The sequence below is a fragment of the Neolamprologus brichardi genome, chromosome 2 (genome assembly GCF_056152115.1).
Source record: "Neolamprologus brichardi isolate AB-2024 chromosome 2, ASM5615211v1, whole genome shotgun sequence".
Taxonomy (NCBI): Eukaryota; Metazoa; Chordata; class Actinopteri; order Cichliformes; family Cichlidae; genus Neolamprologus; species Neolamprologus brichardi.
Genome location: NC_142105.1, coordinates 5361208 through 5373781, shown reverse-complemented (window position 1 = coordinate 5373781; position 12574 = coordinate 5361208). Strand labels below are relative to the sequence as shown.

The 12574-nt window shown below is 41.3% G+C and overlaps 1 protein-coding gene across 7 annotated transcripts in view; it reads right to left on the bottom strand.

Annotated features, from left to right (window-relative positions):
* Positions 1-12574, bottom strand: part of rapgef2b (Rap guanine nucleotide exchange factor 2b) — a 108308-nt gene that overhangs the window by 48267 nt on the left and 47467 nt on the right. For 6 of the 7 annotated variants that reach the window (XM_087846481.1, XM_087846504.1, XM_087846513.1 and 3 more), the window contains exons 5-6: positions 3706-3781; positions 973-1140 (exon numbers count right to left, since the gene is read on the bottom strand). In XM_087846481.1, the coding sequence (XP_087702607.1) occupies positions 973-1140; positions 3706-3781 (244 nt within the window). Of the gene's footprint in view, positions 1-972; positions 1141-3705; positions 3782-9367; positions 9650-12574 lie in introns of those variants that run through there. The other variant, XM_087846530.1, reaches the window with a different exon arrangement.

Genomic DNA, 12574 nt, shown 5'->3' with positions numbered 1-12574 from the left:
CAATTGTGAGCAGTAGCAGACCTGGAGTCCATCTCTCAAACAACATTGTATCACATCGGTGTTTTAAAGTCTCCAGCCACTCTTTTCCATAGTGAGAGTGTAACAAAGGCATAGCCACTGACTCAACCGCTAATGCTTGCTCTGAGATTCAGGTGTTTTATGCCTGAAGCAGTTAACCTTGAACTGCTAGTTTACCACTAATTTAAATTTTTATAATTCCAAACTGTAGCCTCAAAATGTAAAACTCATTTAGTTCCCTCTTCAGTAAAGTATCTCCAATGTTTTTTGTTCAGCTTGTTTCAACAAGGTCAAAAACAGCTCATGATGCTTTACAAACTATAACGATGCTTAGATTCACCAGCAAACATCACAACTTAAAATTATTGATGCAAAATGTGGATTTTACCTGGAAACCAAACCTTTTATAAGTTATCAATGTGCACAAAATATGTGATGTGTGACAGCACAGGCAAACAGTCTGAAGACGACAGGTACAGCACAGATAAACTGTGATGCTCAAAAAAACCAAACCACAGAAGCGTTTATCAAGAGAGGACTGAGGAACAGACAAAAGCCAGCAAGAGCTGTAAACATCACACAAAACACTGCAGCCACTATATTCTATTTTACCAAGAAAGGTTAAAATAATTGAACTCTACAAGGAGTAGAGGGAGACTAAAAAACAAGCTTGAAGTGCACTCAATGAAGACAAGAGCAACCTTCTCCAGGAAATAAGACAGCACAGTACACCCGGCTACAACCAAGGGTCAGCAAAGGGCACCAAACAGAGTGAACACGCTAATTTTCAGCTAGTATCCGAAGCAGAAACACAACAGGTTTGGAAGAAGAAGCTCGACACACAAACAGAGCATAACACAGTGAGAGCAACGCTGATACCGCCTCCGGAGCGCGCAGTGATCCGCCACAGCGAGGGTAAACAACAACAAAACTGTAGCGCAGGATGCAACTCACCGTGTGGTACCCACGGGCTATGGGTGGCTTTCCTGTAGGGTACGGATCCACGGTGTCGATGATTGTTTGTCTCTCCCCTTTCTGGTTGATCTTCCGAAAGCGCCGACGGGACTGTCTGTGCGAGGCTTGTCGCTGAAAGTACTCCTCATTTTCATCCATATAGTCCACCTGGAAATGATAGAAAGGGAGGGAGACGGCGATGAGGGGAGTGACAGTCTTCGTCTTCATTCACGCCCCCTCCCGAATCCCCCACCTCCCTTCCTACCGCCCCGCTCATTGCGTAAAAATAGAAGCGTGTGTGGGCTGTACGATGCACACCTACGTCAAAAGGGTGCTCACAAAACAAAAGGAGAGACGGAGAGAAAGAAACAGAAGGCTGAGCGAGGAATCTGGATGGAAGGAGTGAGCTAAGGAGTGAAAAGCGATGGGGAGTAAACTGATTGACAGGTAGAGATAAACAGAGATGGAGCCTGGCAGAGTTGGAAATAGAGATGCTCAACTCTCTCCGTCTCTGCTAGACATATTAACCACAATGAAATTACAAGTTCAGAAAAGATAAAAATCCATGTTTCCATTTTTAATGAACTCGGAGGAAGAAAAACATTTTCCATGTGGAAACTGGCACAGTATGCCACTTTAACTAAGCCATCGCTATAGTCAAGCGGTACAATTTTGTGCCGCTTTTTTGGTTTTAGACTACTTAAACGGTGCTCTGGTGCCACACGGCTTTGTGCCATGATGGAATGACATATCTGACTTTACATTTTTGGCCCATTCCTTCCCCTCGCTCGCTACTTTCACTGCGGCTTCACATTTCACAGCGCTCAGCCTTTGGGATTACACCACTAAAATCTCTCTCTGCCTTACCAACTGCTGCCATGACAACGGCAACGGAGCTGTGTGCGAGCGAGAGCGTAAGTGTGATTGTGTGTCTAATTGCAAATCCCGGCGTGAACGCGTGTACGGCACAGACACGTGAGCAGCTTTGCTTATGTTTATAACGGCACGCCTGCATATCTCTGTACACTCTTAACATGTAGCAGCGAGGTTCGTCCGCGTGCATCGCTTCCTCGGCAGCATAAGAGCCCCTGTTCAGTAATTACAGGGCACGCTAGCAACTGTAGCAGGCAAAAGGCTACAAAGTGTCTGCAGCGAGCAGAACAGAGGGAGGTATTATTAAGGAGTGTGTGTTTATCTGATAGAAGCTCAGTTATCACAAGCCCCCTCCACCCACCCATCTACACAGCACACTCACAGAGAAGAGGCAATTACAGTGAATGAACAGTGCTGCGACTACAGCAGTGCAAACCGGTTGTTATTATGTGTGTTGTGTTTTTTATTTTACAGCGATGATAGAATAGGGTGGATATGCGCTGCTAGAAATGGCAGTTGAGGGTGTGTTTCTGTGTTATTATAAGGTGGGGCAAACGGTGCCATGAAGCAACCAATCATTTTAGTGGATGAACATTATGTTATAAGTGCCACAGGCAGGCAAATTAGCTGCACTGCACTGTTCCTTACCCCTCAACACAACACTCAATTTGACTAATATCTTGATAGCATTAACCATGTTTTACATGTGCCCTCTGATTCATTTCTCTAGCTTCAGTTCCTTTTCGCCGCGTGTTCCTCTTTCAAAACAAATGAAAATAAATGTGTTTACTTGATTATTAAAGCAGGTCACAAACTTTCTGTTTCTCTGCTTTATGGGGACCAGTCATTTCCAAATTTTGTGAAAGCAAAGCACACAGGTGTTCTTATCTGTTGAAGATATTCATGCTACCCATTTTTTTCTTTGCTTTAACATAAGGCTACAACTAGCATATAACTGATATCCATGTCCTTATTACACGTGCTCTTAAATACGCCCCGCATTGAACCACAGGACAGGCAGCATGCTCAGTTTTTGTATTAATCTTTTATTTATCTAGGTAAAAATCTCATTGAGATTTAAATCTCATTTCCAAGAGAGACCCGGCATCAATCCAGTTAAAGACGTAAGACGGGTCTGAGGTTGCATGTGGCTTTTTTTTGTTCGTTTGTTTAAAAAAATATTTTACAGCAATGGCAAATCATGGAGCCTTGCAACAGTTTTGAAAATTAGCACCACATGCTAGCCACACGTAATATACTGCATATACAGCTCTGACACAGACAGCTGTAGAGAAATGTCAATAAAAGGCACTTAAAACAATCCGATAATAAATAAATAAATAAACTAAATCAGCGACACTCTGCTGTAGATTTTTAGTGATCGACATGGAGTCCAGCTGTTTCACAGATTGACAGAATTACAAAATCAATGATTACCATAATGTTTCTTTTTGTATCCTATACATTAAGGTGAACTAAAGAAAAAACCCCACCTGTTTGTATTGATGTTTGAGTAACTTACATTACATCAGAAATGACAGGTGGACAGATTAGAAAAAAACCAAAGTCTGACCTTAAAGGCAGTAACTAAACGGTGGCGATTTTAATATTTTGTAGGTTTAAAAAACTACAAGTCGGATGTGTGGTTTCAGCTTGTTAAGTATACAAAATTATCATTGTCAGTTTTCTCTGTTGGTGTGTGCTATTTTTCTCAATTTCTATGCATTGTTATGCATTTCTTACAAAGAAAAAAAGTCATAATTGCTACTTCCAATTTGTGCTTGCTAGGTGGTGTGTTGGTGTGGATGCAAGTAATGCTTTTGACACGAGTGTGCTAAAAGTCTGAGAAATAGAACTCACCACAATCATCTCTGATGGTTCCAGGACGATGCACTCACATCCACGACGAAGGCTGCCAGCTGATCGCTTCCCAAAACTAGAGAAAGGAGGGAAAAGAGAAATATTAAATCTTTAACTAAAGCCAGCAGAACTCAGTCTTATTCAAGCTGCACATAGGCAGCTGAAAACTCTTAAATATAAGTCCTAACCTACAGGTAGCTCCTTGTGCAGCATTTTAAATATGCAGTATGGAATATCCCTATATAATGTTGGATTGAGCAGCAATGAATGAACACTTCTTTTCAGCCGTGACCCATCAGAAGGGAACCACCCACCTCTGGAAAAGTCCACTCTCGCTACGTCACAATTTGTACAGTATGCTTCCCTCCAAATGAGGGGGAACAGGAGGGGGGGTTCAGCAGAGACTAAAAAGTCTCGAAGACGACGAGCTGCAGTGGAAACTGAGCATGAAGAGATCCAAGTTGTGGCTTTGGGAAAGAATGCCGCCTTTGTCCAGAATCAGACCTCAACGTAGAGACAAGGGCTCCCTTGTTTGTTATTTTTAAACATCTCTTGGTTCTGAACGTGATCCACATCACTGTGTTTTAAGATAAACTCAAGTGACTCCAAATAAAAAGATTGCACGTTGAGTTTATGTGCCAAGTTTGACCTGTTTTGCACTGCTGAGCTTCAGGAGATGAGGTTTTGTAGCATGAAATGCATTTCTAGGTAGGTTTGGAAATGGTAAATGGAGCAAACAGTCCATAGAAAATTCAATCCGAAACAAGTTCTAATTGTCAATTCATTGTTTTATTTTTTAAACAAATCTTACATGTGACTTTTTGTTTTCTTAATGCCTTTACACACTGGACACATAAAAGCCATGAAAATAATCTGTGCTTCAAAAATATTTTTCTAATTCACGCTGTAGCCGTTCACACCGAGCACATCATTACGCTGGACGAACTTCCGGCATGTATGTTTTTCAAACCAAGTTTGATCTTTTCACTAAATTTGGCCGTTGAAGCTCAAAACGCACCTCAGCGCTGAATACACAGTGATATAAAATAATACCATCTTCCCCCTGACAAACAGCCAAATGCTGCTCTGGGTTATTCGGTTTCTGAAATTATTATTCAGTCTCCTCAGATGTTCTCATTCTGCCCCACTGACATCCTGAAATATGTGCAAAAAAGCAGTCGCGATACATCTTCAGCTCCTGGATCAAACCATGAAATTCTCCCTGCCGCTGCCTTCTCGTGAGAATTGAATGAACTCAAATTCTCAGTTTCCTTCTTTAGAAACATGAGAAAAAACTCATCAGCGCTCTGTCGACCTGACCAGTGTTTTTTTTAAGGACAAATGATTTATAAAAACACAAAACCTTTGGTGTGTGCACGTTTATACACGTTACAGGACAAATTCCGATGGAAAAATTGGAATTACAATTTCAGTGGTTTCAATAAGTCAGCTGTTGTAAAAATGTGAAAACCTCTTTAAGCCAACACACTGGGCATTTTACACCATTTTAAAACTCCTGCAAATATCTGAGGTCATTTTGCTAATCATATGAGGATGTATGTATGAGGATACGCTGCTTATTGCTTCTGTAACTGACAGTGATTCAAATGCATGTGGTTTCAGACTGTTGATTAAATAATTTAAGCCCACTGTTAGGCTCTGGGAAGTTTTCACAAGTTCTTAATATTTCAATGTCTAAACTATTTCTTGGAAAAAAGAAAAAAAAAATCTGGGCAGGTTAATTAATAACAGTGGTAGTCAATGTGACTTGCTCTGTTCGGGCAACCTGCTATCTACTCGAACCTCACTCTGTGACTGACACAAACTGAGTAATTCCAGGTGTTCGAGTTCTCCTCAGCACCCACAGATGAAGTGAGCAGCGGTAGTGGTGTGAGCCTATGGACGTGCCAGCCTGCATCAATCATTCCCGACAGGAGCAGACCTCCAGCGCAGCGTGGCCTAAATGCTTTAGAGCTTTGGTCTTGTGGCTTCATGTTGTGGGTGTAGCTTGGTCAAGTCGGGGAATAAACACCAGCCAAGAAAAACCTGGTGATCCTCTACCTGTCAGTTTGGCAGAGAGCGAGTAATGATTTTTGTGATGCTTTTGTTTTCTACGGGTTGATTTAGCTGGCTTTGCTTTTCTCTTTCTACTTCCTTTTGTTGACTTTTTCCTCTTTTCTTTGTGTTTTTTTCCTCCTGTCAGCCGTTCTGTTGTTTCTCTGCCAGAGCTGCAAATTTTACTTGAGCTATTTGTCGACTTTATAATTCACACAACTCCACAGTAAAGTTTTGCTAAGAAGCACAAACTGAAATCAAAGGCAGCATGAGTGACTGGCTGGGCCGCACAGGCTTGGTGAGCAAAGGCAGCGAGGGGGTTAATGCTGATTGTCACTGTTTGCTTTGCCTGAGCTTCTGTTTAATGCCTACTAACTCTGCTCGTATCCCTGAAACACACAAGCCTGAATTCCACCGCAGGGCCAAACAGAGCCACTGTAAGGACAGCTTACTCAGTATTTTCGCTCGTGTTCTCGCAAGACAAATGCTGTGATTTTTTTTTTTTTTTTGGAACTTCCTTCCACCAAAGATGATTTGTCAGCTGGGCAGCGGCTTCAGAGAAACGAACAAGTGCTTTTGATCTGGTTTTAGGGACGTTTGCGTTGGTGCCAGCTATGATCCTGTTCAGCCTCCTTCGACTCACGCCACAGTGGAAAAGAGATAGCGAATCCACCCAATGAGCATCACAAAACATGTTAGGCCACCAGAATACAAACGGGAACGTGACATGTTCAATCATGTTCCTCCGTTGCATTCCTGACTTTAGTAATCCATTCCTCCATTTTGCAGGAGGCGAGGGCCACTGGCAGTGTGCAATATTAAAGAAGGGATTACAGAAGTTGAGTGTGTGGGGGTAGGAGCGTGTTTTCTAACAAAAGTGTCTTGTTTGTGGATTAAAGCCTCCAGTGCACTATGACTAGTGCTGAGCAAATATTAAGTAGAGGGCCTGCCAAGAGGGTAATGTAAATTAGAAAACAAATAATGCATTCAGAGCAAACACTGATTGTCTTAGCTAATGCTTAGGTGGACTGGGATGTAAGCAACTCTGAAGCAATCAACACTGCCACACAGCACACTCTGCAAAGCCTACCCATGCAAATATTCAATTTTTATTAGTTATAACTAAAGAGGCAGAGGTCTAGGCACACACTATTTGGTATGAATTATTCATCAACGAGGAATTCAGGGTCACAAGTTAACGTGAGGTTGTTTTTTTCAATCAAGAGAACTACAGTGTGTGTGTGTGTGTGTGTGTGTGTGTGTGTGTGTGTGTGTGTGTGTGTGTGTGTTGGCTGATGAACCTACAAAACCAGATAAAGGAATTAAAAAAAGGGAAGGAAAAAAGATAGGAAAGGTGCCAGATGCTTGAGCAAGTATTCAAGAGCACAGCACAAAGAAAAGATGATCACTGGTAAAAGTACCAAAATATTGCTACACTTACTGTGTAAATCTGTAACCTTTTATATTTCCGTCACCTTTTTATTTTGCTTGAATTTATTGTTTCTTTAAGAATAAATTCAAGTTAAGCTGTGAAATAAAGACAATGCATTTATTTTGTTTTTGAACAGTTGAAAATTTGCTTTTTCCCCCTTTTTTTGTTAATTTGGCAGCTTACATATTTTGTTTTTAACTTGAAAAAAGTAATTTATTTCAAACCACTCATGTCACTCAAAGTATGCCATTCAAATTAAAAACAAAAACATTTAATCAAGTGCCACATTAACAGTACTTTAATCCTCAGGCAAGCTCTGCAAAAATACACTTACTACTCAAATGAAAGCAATCGCTCCCATTTCCTTCCATCCATCTCATGTAACAAAGGTCTGAACCTGTTCTGTCTTTTCAGAGCTTATAATGGCCCATCTTTATGCTGCACTGCAGTTCTCAACTTCTTTAGACCCAACAGAGGTGAAGCCAACAAATGCCCATTGGATAAGACATCAAGGGGTCTTTAAACCAGCTTCCTAGAACAATGTCTGTGTGCAGTCCAAATGTGTCTCACAGTGAATTCATAGCAAATAAGTGTGAGAATGCATCTATAGCAAATGATGTCCTATTTTGTGACACATATGATTAATAACACATATTGAAATTCAGTCATTTACATTCTCACAAAGCATAAAGCTTCTTAAATAAGCAAGAGATTACCTCTAAGAGACTTCGAAATAGTTTAGTCATTTATTTTTAATGAAGACAGTGAGTGTGGAGAGCTGAGTGATACTGAAGCCATCCCCGGTCAACCTTCCAGTACAAAAAATAAACACCCTTGGTGGGTTTTAAAATACCTGAGAGATAAGTTCATGTAAAGTTCAAGTTAAAAATTCATTGCCCAAAAGAAGGAATGATGAAAACCATACAAGCAAAAGCAAATATTGTTATTTCAAAACCACATCAGCCAAGAATTTTACTACAGCTGAAGTCTATGTGAAACAAAACAAAACAAAGAAAAAGAAATTGATGGTGAAGAGAACATCCCCATTTTTGCTTCTATGCTGTCATTTGACGGGCAGCCAACATCTCAACTTCAAATTAAACCCTGAAGCTCTCAGTCGACTGTCTGACATCTCCCCTGCCTCGGCAGCCTTGCATTCCCCTCCGTTATACAACAAGCCTGGGCGTCTGGAATGTCATTCCACATGCATCACCAGCTTCTCATTCTACCAGCCCGGCAGCCCACCGCCTTAGCCTCGGATCCACTCTGCTGCCTGTGTGAACCAATGCAACCCTTAATCTGTAGCCCTGGTCTGAGCTGAAGGGAGTGGGGGGGGGTAAGAGGGCACACTGGCCTTTTTAACCCACCAGACCCTTAAGAAGGACAAAGATTAAACTCCTCAGATATGCAAGACTTCTGAGCCAGCACAGAGAAGGAGGGAGTGGGAGGTCAGATGGATCTTTGGCTACAACTGCTAAAGTGAATGAAAACCGCATCCAGGCTTTGAAGCCTTTACCAACATCCTGTCAGAGCCGAGTTTGATGATCCAACCTCACCTTGCAAAGATAAACAGAATTCCTTGGAGTAACAGCGTGGTCCACACCACATGCATATTCCAAACCTTTGCCCCGGCACGTCTGAAATAGGCGCTGACAACGCATCCAAGAATGTGTAACTGACTCGTGACTTTTGCTTCCCAAAATACAGCTTCACTGACATTGTAAAAGGCAAAGAGAAAAAGGGCACCGGAGACACGAGCGTAGAGAAAGAGCGACTACGCTAGCCGCTTGCAACTTTTCCAAACACATTCATCAGTCATCACTGCATCTATCACTCATTTCTAACATGTTCTCACCACAGCAGGGGCTCCATCTTTGTTTTGGTTTCAAAGTTGCCAAAAGTTGTGTCTAACCCCCTCCTCTATATACCCCAAAAGAGCACACACCCCTTTTGCTGGCAGCACACTCCTCACACTGACAAATCCAAAATAACATCAAAGTCATACTTCACATTCCAGACTTGAAGGTTTTACTGCAACCAGCTCCCGGCTTGGAGACGAGTCAGATTTTTAAATTACAACCAAAAACAAAGGAGTTTCTAGGCAGAACTTCAGTAAGCGGTACGCTCGTGTGTTTCTAGGTAAGAGTTCCATGCAGCTGTACTTTGATGACTCACCCCCGACACGCCAATCTGCTCCTAGAGTGACACAGCCACCTGATAAGATGAACCCCTCCTTCTGAAATATCCCTTCTTGTTAGTTCAGAGTAAGCCAAGCAAACATGTTCCAAGTCCCGAGACTTCGGTGTAACTGCGGCATATTGTCCTGGACACAAACCGGCACTGCTGTCGGAGATTTGTGTATGAGAATGGGAGCGTGTGGCTCAAAGTGTAGATCAGCTTCTGTCCAATGGCCCTGCCCCCTTTCTCTCTCTGTCTATCTGTCTCTCTCTCTCGCTGTGTAATGTGGTGAGCTGAATACGGCCGCATTCCAGCGTACGACTCGCTTCCTGTTCCCCGAGTGAGTGAGAGGCTGGACTGTATGTTCCCATGTGCACGTGTAAACAGCGCAAAGTACACCGCTTGTAGAAGTTACTCAATGAAGTAAGTCAACTGAACTCAAATATTCTAATTACAGTGCTTAGATTTATTTTAGACATGAAAAATATAAGACCAACTCACAAGTTGCCTCAATGTCTAGTTGTGTCCTGTGGTTCAAAAGCTTGATTGTTAGCTTCTAAACATTTTTAACATTTTTCCTCAGCTTTAAGCTGGAATGATCATTTTACTGCGTTTTCAGATAAGCGGCATCATCGCATTTAAAATTTTAAACACCTAAAGCTGGCATTTCCAACAAAGAACTGGAAATATGTTCGGTGTCATGCAATTTAAAATTTCCTTAGCTCACATATAACCTGCAATAACTCCAGAGCTCATCCCGAGGCAAGACCATGCAATGCTCAGAGAATACACCAAAGACCCAAGAATTACATCTCAAACTACAGCCCTGTGTTAGCATGTTAAAATCCATGACAAACCAAACCAACCAACCAACCAACCAACCACCCACAACAAAAAAAACATTACGATGGCTTATATGGTATATATGAAGGGCAGGAGAAATATTTGTCCCTCTTAAAAAAGTAGCACAGCTTAGGTTTGGTCGACTGGATAGATGAGACCAAAGCGGGGATGTTTGGTCATAATACAAAGCGCCATGTATGGCAAAAACTAAATGTGGCAGGACAAACAACTCACACCAACTGTTGAGCATGGAGGAGGAGGTCTGATGATATGGTCCTGGTTTACAATCACAGGACCTGAGACTACTATAAAAAAAAGATTTAATCTTATCCAGATGAATTCTGGATTAACCCTGGTTAGGGATGGGAATCAAGAACCAGTTCAGAGTAGTCCAGTTGCTTGGTCAGTCTGCCTATCGATCCCGTTCATCAGTTCATGCACTCTCGCTACGATCAGCTGGATCGGAGGAGGAAAACAGTGGTGCAGTTTACAGCGTGGATATGGACATTACTTTTATTTTACTGCACAAAGATTGGGAGCACGATGGATACTGCTCCAGGACGAAACAACTGCATCATACTGTTAATGCAACTTAGGCTCTTTGCAAGCACCGGCACAGACATAACGCTAAGCTAGCCAAGAGCCCAGAGTGGTGTTGAATTTGAGTAAATGCTGACCCCAGCCCAGTACCGTGATAAAGTGAGCAGTCATTTGCGGTGAAGCCGCTGCTGAAACTTTAAAGTCTCTTTGTGCTGGTTTCCATCTTTTATTTGTGTTGTCGGCTTTGTCTTCATACATAAATACTAAGAGATAGATCGCATGCGTCTTCATTAGAATAGGGATTTGTGTTGGTGTGTGGGGCTGGAGGTTTATATTCTTAACTGGTAATTATGAGACCGTAACATCAAAGTAACTTAACGAGTAGTGTAACAAATGTCTTTCTCCCGGGTGTAATTAAGTAACGTACTGCGTTACTTTTAAGAAAAGTGTTCTCTGTAATATGTGTAATAATGACTTTTTTCAGTAATGACCCCAACGGTGATCACAACAAAGAGGGGAAATACCTCCAACATGCACAAACATGTGACAACTCAGCATGAAATGAATTTATATGAATGTAATGACTTTCATATGCTGCTTAGAGATGGTGGTGACTCTCAAAGTGGAGCTAATGTGAATCAATAAGGGAATTGAATTGTTAAGTGATATTGATAATGGAATCTGAATTTCTAATTCTTATCAATCCCCAACTCTAACCTTGAGCGTTCTGTAGTATCAATATGCTAGAAAAAAGAAAACACACACACACACACACACCTTCACTAGCAAGATAATAAACATTCTGGTAGCACAAACAGACTTCATAGCAAGTGATCAATGTTTAACCTGAGGGTTGTTGAGTAAACGTCATTTCCAGCAGGAAATGACGTCTTTTTTTTTTAAATGCAGCTTAGAAATTTGAGGAAAAAGAGGACCCAGGATATGGGGAGATGTTTTCAATTTATAAATCTAAACTTTCCATGGTGCAGCTTGATGGGGTTTTATTTATTTATCGCATGATTGATGCCAGGTTAATAGTCAGACTACATGTCCCTGGATTCAGAGCAGACTTTCAATTTGAACAAAAAAATAAAATAAAATAATGAAAAATAAAACCTCCAAGCCAAAGGCAAGATAAGCCCAATGATATGATAAGTGTTATTTTGTGGAGGAGTCCTGTTCACATGACTGTGTGAGTTGTATCTAAGAACAACTCGTGAGAAAAAGAAAAGAAAAAACTGAGGACAAAAAATATTCAGCACAAAGTCAAAATTTCATGTCAAAACAAACCAACAGTACTGTTTCACAGTCTGTGGCCCGTCGCTGGCAGGACCTAGAAATATTTATTTTAAAACATACTATTGCTCTAAAATGAGAAAACAAGACTTAATTGGTTGTCAACAACAACCACCATTAAAATTGTATCAGATGGATGAGCACCTAAGATTTCAATTAAAATTAAAAAACAAACAAAAAAAAAAATCTCCTGTTCAGCCAGCAACTGTTCCACAGAATGGAAACGAACATCAGAGGCGTTGAGAAACATCTGTATTGTGCAACAAGAGAATAAATCATCACTGGATTATTTTGTCATCTACAGTCACAGATGAGTCTGCCTGTCACGAAACAGTCTTATCGGTACCGGCCTTTTTTTCCCCAGCAGTTCACAAGATGTGATGATGCAAACATTCCTCTGTTACCAAAAAATTTTCCCATATGGGATGATTATGTTATGAGTTGTGGTTTTGGTTTACCCAGTGTAAGGAGTGACTGATGATGAGAAAACAGTTTGGAAGTGGATGAACGAAAGAAGCTTGATAG